The following is a 14,572-nucleotide window of genomic DNA, read 5'->3' as shown; positions in this document are numbered from 1 at the left end:
CTTCGTGCCAATACTGTGGATAAATCCAAATATTTTGCAAAAAAGTATAGCCTAAATTAATATTAATTTGCATTATCTTGCTGTGGAAGAGAATACACAGAACTTTTATCAGAACATATTTATTGATCCCAACACACACAGTTTTCAGAATGTTCCCTTAAAAAGCTCTCTCTCTCACACACACGCACAAAAATACTTGAGCACAAACTAAAATAGCACACAAACTCAAAATGAAACGTCAAAATATTTAAATACGTCACATTCTCGTGTAAGGTGAAAATGTCAATGACTTGGTACAATCCATCCACACACCATCTGGTTATACGCCTCCAAACTGTGGTGACATTTCAGGTCCTCAGCGGTGGGTGGAATAGGCGAAAAAACAGGTAATTGACAATATCAATATATGTCACAGACGGCAGACTGTCCGGGTCTGCACCACCAATAACTCTTCCAAGTGTCGCAAAATTTTCGTTTTCATGAAGTCACTCTCTGTATGTCCTGTCACTCCCAACTCGTTTTGACTAGCTTTTCTGTTTTATTTTAGCGTTTTTCCATTGCACTCCATTCAAAGCCTATGGGGTGTTTACAAAGAGTATCTCCAACATGGTGACTACCGGGTTGGATGACGTGCCGTGAAAAACCCTCTATAGCACAGGTGTCAAACCGGTCCTCAAAGGGCCGCAGTGGGTGCAGGCGTTTGTTCCAACCAAGCAAGTGGACACCTATTACCACCTATTACCTACCTACCAATCAGGTGTCTGAAGACTGTCGGTTGATCGTCAGTGCTGTTTGTTTCAGCTGACACCTGACTGGTTCACCCGTTTGTGCTTTCAGGGCTGGAACAAAAACCCGGAACCACTGCGGCCCTTTTCGGGTCAGTTGTGACACCCTTGCTCTACCTGTATAGTGAAGGCCGTTAGAGGGCTTCGCGCATATTCATAGAACTGCAGTTACATCAGGTAACCAGTTTTCCATCAGCGTAACAGGGTAGTGAAATTATACTACAAGCCCCAGCATCCCCTTCTGTTTTCCCAACCGCCCCGTTGCTCTGTTTACATCCGGGTCTGATGCGACTCATTGCAGTTGGATATGTAACTACAGGCCCTTAAAATCCACCATAGTGTTTGCTTATTCTTGTCAAATGATTCTGTGTCGTTCTTTGCGTCTGAATTTCGTGTCCACTGGTCTGGTTTGTTGCTGCGCTAAGAGAACATGGGTGAAACACAGCAGTTCGAATCATGTAAATGCTTCGGCTGTACACGACTGGACGACGACCAGCCGGCGGTGGTGTCATGGCATCTTGTTGGACTTGTACAGGGATGAGAGCGTTCAGAAGTATGTTGGGCAGCTAGTGGAGGAGCACAGATATTTGAACAATAAGCTTCAACGTGCGCATCTAAGTAACTCTGACAGAAAAGCGATGGTGAGGCGACATTCGGAGCTGCAGCCACTGGCCAAAATCTGGACGAGTATTGAACAAAGTGTGAAAGAGCTGGAGGAAGTCAGGTCTCTACGACCAAGTGAGTATCCACTTTCCAATGCCATGTGCCATTCATGCACGAGCTACTTCTATCAGTTTAATCGATGAGTAGTGTAGCACTTCGGTGAGCAGCAAAAATGTTCCATGTCAACAACGTGGGTGAGAGTGAATGTTTTGGCTGCTGAACAACACTCAAGATTTGAATCAGAACTACCGACCCAGTAAGTTAGCATGAAATATAGTGCTTTGCTTGGTATTTGTAAGCATATGCAGATTTTGTGAATGGATGTTTGCCCATGCTCCTTAGTAAGTACCAAGAATGCCTTCATAATTCATCTTCCATGACTGTCTGCAGGTTCCTCTACTTCCGAAGATAAACAGTTTGCTGACCTGCTGGAGCAGGAGGAAGAAAACATTTTGAAGAAAATGATGGCTTCCAGACAAGACGTGTGTGCCAGCTATGGGTTCCAATACAAAAGATAATGTACAAGTCTCATGTACATTTGTATGCTCCTAGCTGATGAGGGCTCTGGTGCCAGTGGACCCCTGGGATTCCAGTGATGTAGTCTTGGAGGTGGTTTCAGGAAGGACAACTGGAGGTATCTGAGATTTTTTTTTTTGCCATAAAGTTTAACTGGGACATGCTTCATGTTATGGTGTTTGATTAACCGTCTGATTTAAGAATGCAGCATGTGTTTTCCTTACAGTTCTCAAATATAACTCTACAACCAACCAAGTCATATGTTTGTAAAACACCTGTCAATACTTTATCATGTACAATATTCCATCACTGCAGTTCCTCCTGTTAACGTGTTTTATTGAAGCCACTGTTGAACTGAGACCCTATAATTAGGGCCTAACCTTCATAATGATGTGAAATCTTTGTTTATATGAAGTAATGTATAATTTTATTTTTATGCATTGTTGTTGAAAATGATTTTCTTTCCAATGTGTTCTTGTAATATTTATCTTCTTTCAGGTGATATATGTCAGCAGTTCACTAAAGAAATGTTCCAAATGTACCAGGGCTTTGCCTTCTACAAGAGTTGGGTCTTTGAGACACTGAACTACTCTTCTGCTGAGTATGGTACTTCACTAAATCTCTCTTCCAACAGTGATTAAATCAGACAATTTATAAGTTAAAAGCTGGGATGCAACAATCCACAAATTTGGACTTTGGACCGATCCGATCCCAATACTTGAATTTGGACATCCACCGATACCAACGATCCTAGACTGGAGCTCAGTTAGCCATTTCACTTTTATTGTTGATTGTCTGGGTGCATTCTGTTTAATGCTTGCATGCTAAAATGGCTACTGACTCATCTGACTGTGGAAACATGAATGTCTAGGATTGCTCATCATCTCGGCAATTCCCAATCCGCCAAAAACATTGGTATCGGAGGCTGATACCGATACTGTATCGGATCGGTCCCTTTGCTGTTTAAAAGACTGAACGTGATAGTATTCCCTTGAAAGCACTCCCGCATCTCACACTCACTTGTCCTTCAGGTGGTTTGCATCATGCACTAGTAAGAATAGCAGGCGAGAATGTCTACAGACATCTGAAGCACGAGGGCGGCACTCACCGGGTTCAGAGGATCCCTGAAGTGGGCCTCTCCTCGAGGATGCAGCGTATTCACACTGGAACCATGACTGTGATCGTCCTGCCTCAGCCCACTGAGGTAAAGCCAAACACACTACTAGGCTGTATTTTTGTGGCCTCAAATTTGGATGCTGCCTTCATAGGTGAATGTCAACATTGATCCAAAAGACCTCCGCATTGACACGTACAGATCTCGAGGCGCTGGGGGTCAAAGTGTCAACACTACAGATAGTGCTGTTCGCATTGTTCATCTACCCACAGGTGAAGTGCTGCTCGCTCCACTGTCAGACACAAGTCAAACTCACTCTCTTCCTCCTGTTTCAGGGGTGTCAGTGGAATGTCAACAGACTCGCTCCCAACTCCAAAACCGAGACACAGCCATGCGCATGCTGAGGGCCAGACTCTACCAGAGCATGACGGGTGATAAGACCGAGCAAAGGCTTTCTGCGCGGAAACAGCAGGTGAATTCATGCTTTCATCTCTGCATGGCCTTTGAATTTGTCATCAGTTACCTGAATGAATTATTGGAGAGGCTCTCTTTGCATCTGACCGCTAAGCAGAACAAGACGGATGCCCAACACAAACGTCACAAACATCTAGTTCAGTCACCAAATCAAGTGGCCACCCAGAGAGTTGTTAAGCATGATGCAGGGATTTTTTTCAATTCTAATTGTGTTCAGACGTCCACTTGGAGATGCAAGCCGGTCTGTTTGAGAGTTTGCTGCCAGTGTCTCTGTGAGTTGTGTCCCAGTGGTTAAATGATCAATTGCTTTTTTGTGTGTACTTTTTTTCTTGAGGTGGGAACTCGCTGTCAGTCTGAAAGGATCCGGACTTATAACTTCAGCCAGGATCGAGTCATTGATCATCGGACAGGCTACATGGCCAGAGATATCAAGGTCAGCCAGTCTCCATCTCTGGCTGAATCTAACTGATCACTCATTTGTCATGCAATGTTGGTTCAGGAGTTCATGAAAGGAGGTGAGGAGCTTGATGACCTGATCACTGACCTGCTGGACCGTGCTGAACAAGAGGCTATATTGGACCTTGTGGAGACCAACAGCAGAAGACAGACGAAGTAGGGTCTGGACCAACTGAAAATTGACTTGAGTTTAAATAATGATGAGGTTGTCTTGATGCTCACACAAACTGTATGCTAACTTATTCAGTCGATGGAAATTAAACTGCAAAGATTTTACTATGCTTTTTTTTAAATAAAATATTTGAGAAGGTAACATGCTTTATTTGGTATAATTATTTTTTTAATATCAGTGTTCATCACTTGCAATACATTTTTTCCTGATGCTGATCCTGAGTAGGCTGTTGCACGGGTAAATTAAAGTAATCACATATACAATCAGAATCCTTGAATCAGAATCAGAATTTGCATCAGAAGCCTTGGATGACAAAGGAGGTGCGTGAAAGACAGAGGGAGCAAAATGCTGCGTTCAAATCTGGAGATGGAACGGCACTCAGATCAGCGAGGGTGAATCTGAACCGCGAAATCTGGGCAGCAAAGCGCGCCCACAGTCAGAAGGTCCAAGGCTTCTTCCAGGATGCCAGCAACACCAGGCAACTGTGGCAGGGCATCCAGACAGTCACCCCACCCATCCTGACCACCTTCTACAGAGGGACAATCGAAAGCCTGCTGACCAGCTGCATCTCCGTCTGGTCTGGGAGCTTTTCTTTTTTCATTTCTTTTTTTTTTTTTTGGTTGTAGATCTTCAGATAAGTATTTATCTGATATTTATTTTTGGACATATAGTTGTTGGAAACCGGAAATTTCTTTGCCATAATATAGAGATATGTTTTTGTGCAATGACAATAAAAAAGTCTAAGTCTATATACATCTTTAGTAACATTTAAACATACTACATTATTGGACATGTTCCAAACAATATTGATAAATATTGAATACAATTGAATACTCCTAAGTAGTAAAGGTTTTTATGGATGGAATTTTAACAACTTCATACACTTCTTCTTCTTGACTTACTAAATAATTACAAGTTTTCATTGTTTTATTTTCAAAATAACTTTTGCAAGTCAAGACAATACTCATACAATATTTGCTTGCTAAAGACATTACAATTCTGTATTGAGAAAAAAAAAGAAAACAAAAGGTCTAATGGAACAGAATTTTAACAGTGGAATTGTAGAATGTATTCTGCCACATAAAAAAAAAAAACACAAAACAAAACTTGACCCTTGTCAAAAGCAAAATTTAAGTTGGTAGTCTTTCTTTGTTCTGTATTAAATTCCAGAAACAACGCTGTCAATCATCAGCGTCTCTTTGTCGCAGACTTCTGGATTTCCCATTCTGTTTTTTCTTGAATGCCACTGGACCTCCTTCTACTCCCAGGGAAGTGATGATTCGCTCCTTGAATTTGGGTTTTGGTTCTGGGGGAACATCAGGTGGTGGTGGAGGGCCCACTTCTTCCTGCACCTTAGGCAGCTGGAGGTCCACACTGGAGAACAGATGAACAGATGAGATTCATGTGTGTACGATAGATGTCATCACAGAAGCCATTCACTTACAATTTCTCGGTTTTCTTCTCCACCTTGATCCGTTCCCAGGCTCCGTATGGGTTCACCCTACGTCTGGCCTGGGAAGCAATTTCGTCCGTTTTATCTCCTGTTTGGTTATCACCCTCTTTTTCGTCATCTTGACTTTTATCTGGAACCAGGGCACTGCTTTTTGACTTTTCATCTTCCTCAGGCGCGTCATCGTCCGCTTTCCTTTTCTGAAACAAAGAATCACAAATAAATCAGAATGAAACTACAGTACTACTACTATTTTTCTTTTTTTCAATCAATGCGTTCCATTCTATTCCAAACAATAATCCACTCAAGTTCATGGTCCTGTGAACTATGAGGACAGGATCGTCTGTGGATAATGCAAACATTAGTGTGGTTATTGATGATGATCTACTGAGCAACAGACCAAGTAACTACAAATTTACAGATAAATATTATCATAAAACCCAAATATTATTCACATATTTCCATTCCGAAGTGGCCGTCTGTTGGAACAGCTCTGGCTTGATCTCTTTTCTCACCCTGGACCTATTTTTAGCCTCTTCTTGTTTGTTTCTATTGTCGTCCTCTTCGAGTGAATTGGGTCCTGTCCTGAAGACTGTTTACAATTCTGTGGTGGCACCAGTCATCCTCCTTAGCGTGGTGTGCTGGGTCAGCAGCATCACTTCTGACAGGAAGGCAGCGATAAAGCCAATTGGGAGGATGATAGTGAAGCACTCATCCGCGTTGGAGACCCTGCCCCCCTCCGTTCATGAGACTCATACGTCATTGAGCGGCTTCTTCAGTGTGTGAAGGAATAACCAATATAAGATAGATCTTTTTCAGCCTCACTTCATTCTCTCTATATGATGCCACCACGTATGAGACAAATCATGGTTTGTCTTTTTTTACCCTGAGATTGGTGCACGGCTCTTGTGCCCCCTGGCCAAGTGCTCCAGAAGCTTCAGGATCTATAACAGCCTCGCTGCAGTGCTTGTCTGTCTCTGCTCCTGCTTGAGTCTCTCCAGCCCCATCTTCCCTCCTTCCACCTGGGGCAACAGCATCTTTGGGGGCGAGGTTGGCAGGCTTCTCCCAGCTGGATTCTGTCAGATAACAATTGAGGGCAAACATAAGAAGACAGACGACGAACGACAACTGAATGTTTTCAGGGCGCACCTCCCGTCTGAGAGTTGTAGTAGTACGGGTAACCTTCAGGACTGACTGCTTCCACCCATGTGCTGGCTGAGGTCCCCTGTAGACAGAGTTAGTGGTCATCTCCCACAGCACAGACAGATGATCAGAATCTCATACATATGGAAATAAAAACACACCCCCAGTTGCGCAGGCATTGTTGATTTTGGGAAATGGGGGTGCCGTTCATTCCAACGCGACTCTGTGTCAGCAGACAGAGCAAAAATCTGAAAGCCGGTCCGAAATAATACCAATCAATTGGCTTATTAACACTCACCTCCAGTGACAGTGTTGTAATAGTAGGTGTTACCATCGTCACTCTTTCCTGCCACCCAAAACTGTGCGTCTGGACCGCCTGGGAATGACGGACCCTCCGATTTCTGTTTCTTATTCGTCTGTTTCTGCTGCCGTCCTTGTCCCTGTGGTTTGTTTTGGGATGCCTTACCCACCAATGGCAACACTTCTTGCAGCGACGATGTGGGTGCCTCAAGACGTATACCAGACGCTGAGAGACAAATATTTCTTCAGATAATGTTGACGAACCATATTGAAGAATTGCTTGAAATTGATAACTTATCGGACTGAAGTCACAGCGTGCATATTTCATGGTGAGAATGATTAACCTCTAATTCATGAGTATGAATTAGAGGTTTTGGAACATTTGGAAAATACCTTGACTCTCATCCTCATTCATATTCATACAATTCAAGTAAGAATATTTATCCACACAACAATAATCACACGTACCAGCAATTGAGATATTTCAAATAAGAGGCAGTCCCTACCCAAAAAATTAGCTTAAGGTTTAAAACAGTAATTATTCTCCTCTCAGAACAACTAAAATTCCTTAATTTCAATTGCAGTCATGTGGCTAAAATTAAGGGCTCACAGAACTAATCACTTTTGGAGGGAACTCATTCTTCATGTATACATTAGAGACTTAAAATTATTAAATCACAATTCAATACATTTGGAGTATCTGCATTCATATGTGAATTGTTTTTTGAAATTACATGATTAGTACATACCTTCCATTTCCATTCTCTTCAAGTCCTGCTCGTATGCCTTGAGCGCAGCTTCCTCCATGGCAGCGAACTGTTTGGACTGTTTTGCCTCCTGCTTGGCCTTGTTGACACTCTTCTTCCTGATCTGCAGAGAAACAAACATGCAGCGATTATTGGTAGATGCTTAGATATTACATCACATTAGCCTTTAAATGCAAGCACCAACTGCTGATAGTTTAAACACAATCTGAAACTTACATCATTAAATTTCGCAGCAACATTTTCTTTGTGATTCTTCCCCCTTTCATGGAACTCAATGCTCTGCAAAGGGGCAACAAATTGAAAACATTGAAATGTTTAAACGAGCAGTCGCACTCAAGAAAAATAAGAGAAAAAAGGGGGTAAGCAATCACAAGATACATGTACTTGTATTTCAGACAAATAAAAACATTTGAAAAATAACAAAAATAAAAGACCATGTGTTTTTATTAATCTATTATGCAGAAACTTTTCAAAAAATGTTTTTAAATATATATTTTTGAACTTGATTTTCGGATGGCCGAACCTGAAATGAAAACTTCACAGGGTGTTTAAACAGGTTCATTTGATCAAAAAGGGAACTTGGTACAATAGTACATATTGTTGTCCGTCAGGTAACGGTGCTTGCTGTGTTTCAGTATGTTGAAGAAATGAACGAGTGCTTAACTTTGAGTTGTCGAAGAGTATAGTCAAATAAAGCCTGACACATCAAGACAGGACGGAAAAGCGAGGTTCATTTCTGGCGCAACGGCGTAACAGATGACGAGCTTGACAGACACTGCATATTAAGATTAGTGTCCAATCACACGCGTTTCATTTGGAAGAAGCAAATGGAAGCAGACTCACAGGCTTGTTGTCGGCGATCCAACACTTGCAGTACTGGCAGAACTTCCTCGGCTGTGACTTCCAGTAGTCAGCCCTGCAACACAGTAAAGCGTAAAGCATCACAAGCGTTTGGGAAAATATGTATATATATATATATGTAATGTATTGTGTTCATATCGTATTTACATAGTTTCGTCTTCAAATCAACAGACACAGGAGACTCGAGGAGACAACAGCCCCTTTTCACATTTCCAACATAACAAACACGGTCCACTGTTGATGACATCACGCAGTACGCGCGCATGCGCCTCTTCTTCTTGTGTGTAATTTGCTGGGCGGTGCATTGTCGTACCGCCATCTACTGGATTGGAGTGTAGATTAGTACATAATGCACTGTGATAGCTCAATTTACGACGGTGACATTTTTATTTGTGTTATTGATGACATGGTGATACTCAAAACTCAGTAATTACATTGCGACTCTGAATAATATATACTATAAAAAACCCAATGTATTTTATTGGTTCAATCAAGATGGAGGACTTGGATCAAGTCAACATTTAAATGTCATTTAAACTGTGTTCAGTCTTTTATGTTGTGATGAATCATGTTTTTTGTTTGTTATGCATCACCAAATGCAGCCTCAGCACACACACACACACACACACACACACACACACACACACACACACACACACACACACACACACACACACACGTGATTGTCTTCCTATCAGTATCGGGTATCTATCTGATACAGGCCTTGTGTGCTCGTACTGAAAGAATGGCCACCAATACCACAAAACGGATACCACTTTAGAGCACGCAGTTTTTGAATGTCAGTTTATGACAATTTTGGAATATGTGTATTTGCGCTGCAGTGAAACTTGTGACCCATGTAACAAGAAAAACAGACAGGGATGTTGTTTATATGGTGATATATATATATGGAAGAATAAAACAAACTTAAAGTAATTTTATTATTTAATTATTTATTTTTTATTATTTAATTCGGTATCCATGGAGGTTATCTCCAAAACTCTGCTATGTGTTCCAACTCGGTGTCCAACCTCTTAATTTACTTCACTTTATGCTGTATTTAAATGGCTTGCACGCTCAAAGCAAGTGAAGCAGCGAACGCTCGTAGCAGCGAACTCCAGCGCGTCCTTCTAACAGCTCACCAGTGGGCGCAGGTGAATCTCTCCAGAGTATTCAGCAGACAGTGCCCGGCCTCAAGCTCATGTTGAACATGTGCTTGACAATTCCGCACAACTGGTCTGCACAGGCTTTCAGAAGCCTGGAACTGATGCCATCTGGACCCGTTGCTTTCCTCGCTTTGATCACTATAAGATCATCCCACCTGGGTGAGATTCAGGTGTATGCTGGAACAGGGGTTGCGTTGTTGGAGGAAATGGGTTCAGTGGAACACAGTGCAGGCTGCAGCATGGAGGACTGAGTGGGGCGTCTTTGGCGTCGAGAGTTACACCATCTATCGTTCACAAACACAGCTAAGCTCCCTCTCTTCCTCTTACTGAGATAACAGCGGCGAACAGGGTCTCAGGACTCAAAGGTGTTATGGTCCATAGTTAAGTCCAGCTTGTTCAAATAAAAAAACATGACAAATACTAACAAAAGAAAAGAATAGACCACAAGAAAAGATGGGAGCTGCTGAAACAGGCTGCCACACGTTGCAGCACCTTAATGTGTTAGTGTTTTTTTTTCTTTATGTTGACTTATTTGTATTTCACTGAGAGATTAGCCAACCAAATAAGCGTTTCTGTGCATGTTTATACATGAGCAAGTGCAAACATTCTTCGCTGCTGTCTGTAAAGCACTTTGTGAACATCATTTTAAAAAGTGCTGAATAAATACAGCTTCATAACCGCCCAATATTTGTCCAACAAAATTAAAGAGTAAATAGCTATTGAAAGTAATCTCTATTTTGATGCAATTAACAATGAAAATATAAATACAATCTTGAGGACGACAACAATATTTATTTCAAATTATTGGTGGAAAACAGTGATCTTGAAATGTGTCAATATATTAATTATTACTACTAATTGTTGATAGATGGATGCATTAGTAACACAGAAGCTGATCATTTGTGAATGAAATCATATCATCTTTTTGACAGTGTTGTCACATTTCCTTGACCCGACTTTATGACTTCAGAAGATTTCAGAACGTGGAACGCTCAGTCAATTGTACTCATTGCTTGCTTCCTTTGGTGATGTGGCAGTGGACACGGAAAGCCTCCTCTGTGGTTTAGTAGATCATCACATGATCCTCTTTGAACTTAACCCACAGTTTCGCAATGAAGAGAATGCATGGCTCAAGAACCTCTTACTCATTGCCACTTGTGTGGATAATCGTGGTCGAATGTTAGCCAGCCTGATCGTTTACAGTGAGTTTTCTGACCGGTCATGCTACCTTGAGAACCTTGAATGCCCTTCCTGTTGGAATTTCACAAGAATTATTTTGACATTTCTCTGCCTTGATAATAACATTTACTTTGGCGGTGCCACAGGTAAGTGAGTGTAATTGCAAGCTGTCTTTTAGTTATGAGAAATACAGTAAATCTGTAAGGTGCAGCTGTCAAGTAACAGACATCAGTCATTGTAATGTATCTTCCGGGCTTCTTCTGTGAAAAACATGCTGAAAACTGTTCATCTCATCGGCTCTAATTTAAGCAGTGGCTGTGCGCCACCATCGTTTTGCAGCGCTGTAGAATAATAAAGACGAAGGTGCATCTTTTTTCCTCTCTAGCCTTATTACATCATGACTGAGTGTGTTTCAATAAGGAGCATACAGCGAACAGAGCGTGAGCATCAAAATGTCCGTTCACACATTTATTTCGAGTTGACTGTGGACACAGACATCAGAGTTAAAACGCTATTCTTTTTAACAAGTTCCAGAACATTCGTCAGGGATGATGTGGCGCTGGTCACGTCTCTCACCAGCTCCAAGCAGGTCTGCAGAACAGAGGACTCAGCTGCAGTATCTACAGATAGAACATGAGATATGACATGTGACACTTTTCCAAACTAGATGGACCATAAACACTGCAAATGACAGTGAATCAACAATTTTTCTGTCTGATAAATGCTAGCGGACCTGCCATTTTGCTTGCTATATCTACACTATACCGTGATAAACGCAATAAAATGACTAACGGACTCTTACATGTTTGTTGTCATCTCAAAATAAGTTCCCCACATTTGAGAACACACCCAAGATCCACAGTAAACACAAAGAATGGCTTACAAGTCTGGTACAAATATTATTATTAACATGACTATCGTGATTATTAGCATCGCCGATAATCGGTTTGGCCAGCTATATGTTCACTGTATGCTTCGACAACAATACAACAAACAGCAGATTTCCATAATTGTGTGAGAACATAAACAAGTAATTTTTGCTGGCAATCAATGAATTGAAAAACTATTTTCGCCATATATCTTGCACCCGTTTCAGCACCGCAGTTTATGTATGTGGTACTCTTGTTTGCTCAGTCTCAGTTTCGTATCAGAAAGACTGCAACCAGACGGCCACAGTTTGCCGACAGCGGCTCAAGAAACATGTCAGAGTAGAATCACACTTCTGCGCCAGTGTGCCCTGTTATTAACATGTTAAACGAATAAAAATAACAACAAAATAAGATAAGTATAACAAAATAAGTATCTCAAACATTTGCACTCACCAAGCGCTAAGCCTGCGGTGGCTGCTGATTGGAAGTGGCGAACTTTCTCCGCCTGGTTATCTCGCTGGTGTAGATGGTGTAGTATGATTATTATATATACTATGTATCATATTGTAATGTCCGGAGGATTCAGGGACGAGACGGATGAGAATTAGATGCTTCTTTATTCAACGTACTACTGCTTCTCGCTCCAAAACTGAAGTCGCACGCACAACCTTTCACCCGGAACTCGAACCAAAAGCCCAGCACCTCACCACTCTCGCGAGATCCCCAACACACACACATCCTAACCATTACAGTATATTTTGGGAAAATACATTAAAAATGAAATTCACTTTTGTCATAAATATGCTCATGATTTCTGGTTATGTTAGGCCAGCAGAGAAGGCCTTGCTGGCCCTGATGGCCTGCCACTGACTTATATACAAACAACAAGCATATACAAATTTGTTTCCCTTAAAATGATTTAGTAACACAACAGAGACAGCAGTGAACACAAAATTGACTTATATGTGGAGTAGAAACATTGCCACTTCAGGATCAGAAGAAAAGCCTTTCGTAGTTATCAGTTATTGCCAGGCTGTAAATGCATCTCCTATATTGACTCTTGTCCAGGATCTGTGATTCTTGTCATTCTTCTGCCATGATGTAAACAAAGAAACTCAGCTCACTACTGAGGTCGCTCTGCAGTTCTACCGTAAAGTGTTGCGATGGGTGTGGAGTTGGGGCCACTCTCAGAACACACCCCCGGGCGGCTCGCCCAGAGAAAGTTACATAGTTAGTTTGGGATTTTAGACTGTTCATTCTGAAACCTGACATCTCAGGAAATATAAAAATAACGTATTTATGTCTAAATGTTACACACCGTTGCTTTAACAGTGATGAACCATAATTCAAGTCGGTTTTCCTTCTATAATTGGAGGGAAAGGTGCACAAAAGTTGTTATGAAAAACTGTCAGACTCTACTAACATGTACTTAATAGCCTCATGTTTGACTGTCAGGCTTATCTTTCCTCCGTCACACTACCGCAATAATTTGCCACTATGGCGGAGCACATTGCTAATTTATTTTAGGTATGATTTGCACGTTTAATTTTAAGGTGTAGAAAGAGTGGGCTCAGGTATTGTGTGTATGCCATTTTCTGGCTTTGAACATATCTATTTCAGTAGGAAAGCTACTCAGGCCTACAGTATACAAGAGGCCCCTGTTCACTCTGCTGTGCTTTCTTCGAGTCCTCATCAGAGTGCCTCCTCATCAAGGACCCTCATCTCAGCTTCTGTATCCAAGTCCCCCTAGGACCACAAGACTTGGAGCAGTCTTCTGTGTCCAGATGAGTCTAAGATGACCCACCTGAGGGCAGGAGTGCACCCCGCTAATGTCAGTCTTCACAGTGAAGATCTTGGCCAGCTGGGCAAGAGTGGTGTTCTTAGAGGAAGACTGGGAGGTACTGAAACCCTAATGCAGGCACCCGGGCATCAAAGGTCTCCAAAATGGCCATGCAGTTGTTGCAGACAGAATGTTGTTCTCAGAAAAATCAATGAGGAGAAGCATCCAATGAAAACTACAATTCCAGGCTGCGCGACAAACGGAGATGAGTAGCAAGAGATGGGAGGGCGTAGCTCAACTAGACTGAGAGGCAATCATATGAATTCTCTGGTGAGAGGCAGACATGTACATGTCAAAATCAGTGACTCTGATTCGCTATTGCAACTGTCTTCGTTCTCTGTGCTAATGATCCTTGAATTTGTCCTCCCCAGTGTTGTGTTGTGGTATGAAGATTGCGTGTGGCCGGTGGATGTCGCAAGTGAGCTGGTTAGAGAGGAAGAGAGAAGATTCCAGAGAGTTAATGGGGAAATAACAGATATGGATAGTTAAGAAAAAAATAAAGACGAGAATCCGAACTCCACGTCTCCTGTGTCTGCTTCCACCAACACAACACCTAGCGCATAGTTGAGCCTTCCAATTGGCAGTTCAGCTATTGATATTTGAAGGAGAAGGACTAAAGAGGTAACAGCACCACCCCTCATTGCTGAGGCAACATCACTCAGTAATTTGGTTCATGCTTTGTTGTGTGAGATCAACCGATTGCCTTACTTTGACCGTTCTACGTGTATACATGTCCTTAGTGCCAGTGTCAGGCTCTGTAAGCTAGACAGAGAGAATAATGAATAATGAATAATGAATATGTATAATGAATGAATAA

The 14,572-nt window shown here is 41.9% G+C and overlaps 2 protein-coding genes across 3 annotated transcripts; one reads left to right on the top strand and one right to left on the bottom strand.

Moving 5' to 3' along the window:
• Nucleotides 1–981: 981 nt before the first annotated feature.
• On the top strand, nt 982–4,315 carry mtrf1 (mitochondrial translational release factor 1). Of its 2 annotated transcripts, XM_053866198.1 has the most exons (9): nt 984–1,523; nt 1,839–1,930; nt 2,001–2,082; nt 2,463–2,570; nt 2,996–3,168; nt 3,233–3,350; nt 3,414–3,550; nt 3,887–3,985; nt 4,052–4,315. In XM_053866198.1, exons 1-9 carry the CDS (start codon nt 1,145–1,147, stop codon nt 4,166–4,168), a joined length of 1,305 nt encoding a protein of 434 aa, XP_053722173.1. In that variant the 5' UTR covers nt 984–1,144; the 3' UTR covers nt 4,169–4,315. The 2 variants fall into 2 exon arrangements, with proteins under 2 accessions (XP_053722180.1, XP_053722173.1); XM_053866205.1 differs by lacking the exon at nt 2,463–2,570 and having other exon boundaries at nt 982–1,523.
• A 365-nt stretch (nt 4,316–4,680) lies between these two features.
• wbp4 (WW domain binding protein 4) lies at nt 4,681–8,946 on the bottom strand. The gene is made up of 10 exons (XM_053866224.1): nt 8,849–8,946; nt 8,684–8,756; nt 8,057–8,119; nt 7,823–7,943; nt 7,072–7,299; nt 6,935–6,996; nt 6,780–6,855; nt 6,516–6,706; nt 5,625–5,830; nt 4,681–5,554 (listed from the first exon to the last, which is right to left on the bottom strand). Coding segments are annotated over exons 1-10 (1,215 nt in total). The 5' UTR covers nt 8,851–8,946; the 3' UTR covers nt 4,681–5,361.
• Nucleotides 8,947–14,572: the final 5,626 nt, after the last annotated feature.

The sequence above is a fragment of the Synchiropus splendidus genome, chromosome 1 (genome assembly GCF_027744825.2).
Source record: "Synchiropus splendidus isolate RoL2022-P1 chromosome 1, RoL_Sspl_1.0, whole genome shotgun sequence".
In the NCBI taxonomy this organism is placed as follows: domain Eukaryota; kingdom Metazoa; phylum Chordata; class Actinopteri; order Syngnathiformes; family Callionymidae; genus Synchiropus; species Synchiropus splendidus.
Note: the sequence above shows the minus strand (reverse complement) of the source record. Positions and strands in the feature narration are given on the sequence as shown.

Bases quoted from the DNA above. Each gene is read 5' to 3' on its own strand.
- mtrf1 (XM_053866198.1), top strand. From the start codon at position 1,145: ATGATTCTGTGTCGTTCTTTGCGTCTGAATTTCGTGTCCACTGGTCTG. The intron at 2,571-2,995 runs GTACTTCACTAA...CTTGTCCTTCAG, and splicing joins CTACTCTTCTGCTGAGTATG to GTGGTTTGCATCATGCACTA. The intron at 3,986-4,051 runs GTCAGCCAGTCT...ATGTTGGTTCAG, and splicing joins ACATGGCCAGAGATATCAAG to GAGTTCATGAAAGGAGGTGA.
- wbp4 (XM_053866224.1), bottom strand. The intron at 8,120-8,683 runs GTGAGTCTGCTT...GCCCCTTTGCAG, and splicing joins GGATCGCCGACAACAAGCCT to AGCATTGAGTTCCATGAAAG. The intron at 7,300-7,822 runs GTATGTACTAAT...TTTGTCTCTCAG, and splicing joins GAAGAGAATGGAAATGGAAG to CGTCTGGTATACGTCTTGAG.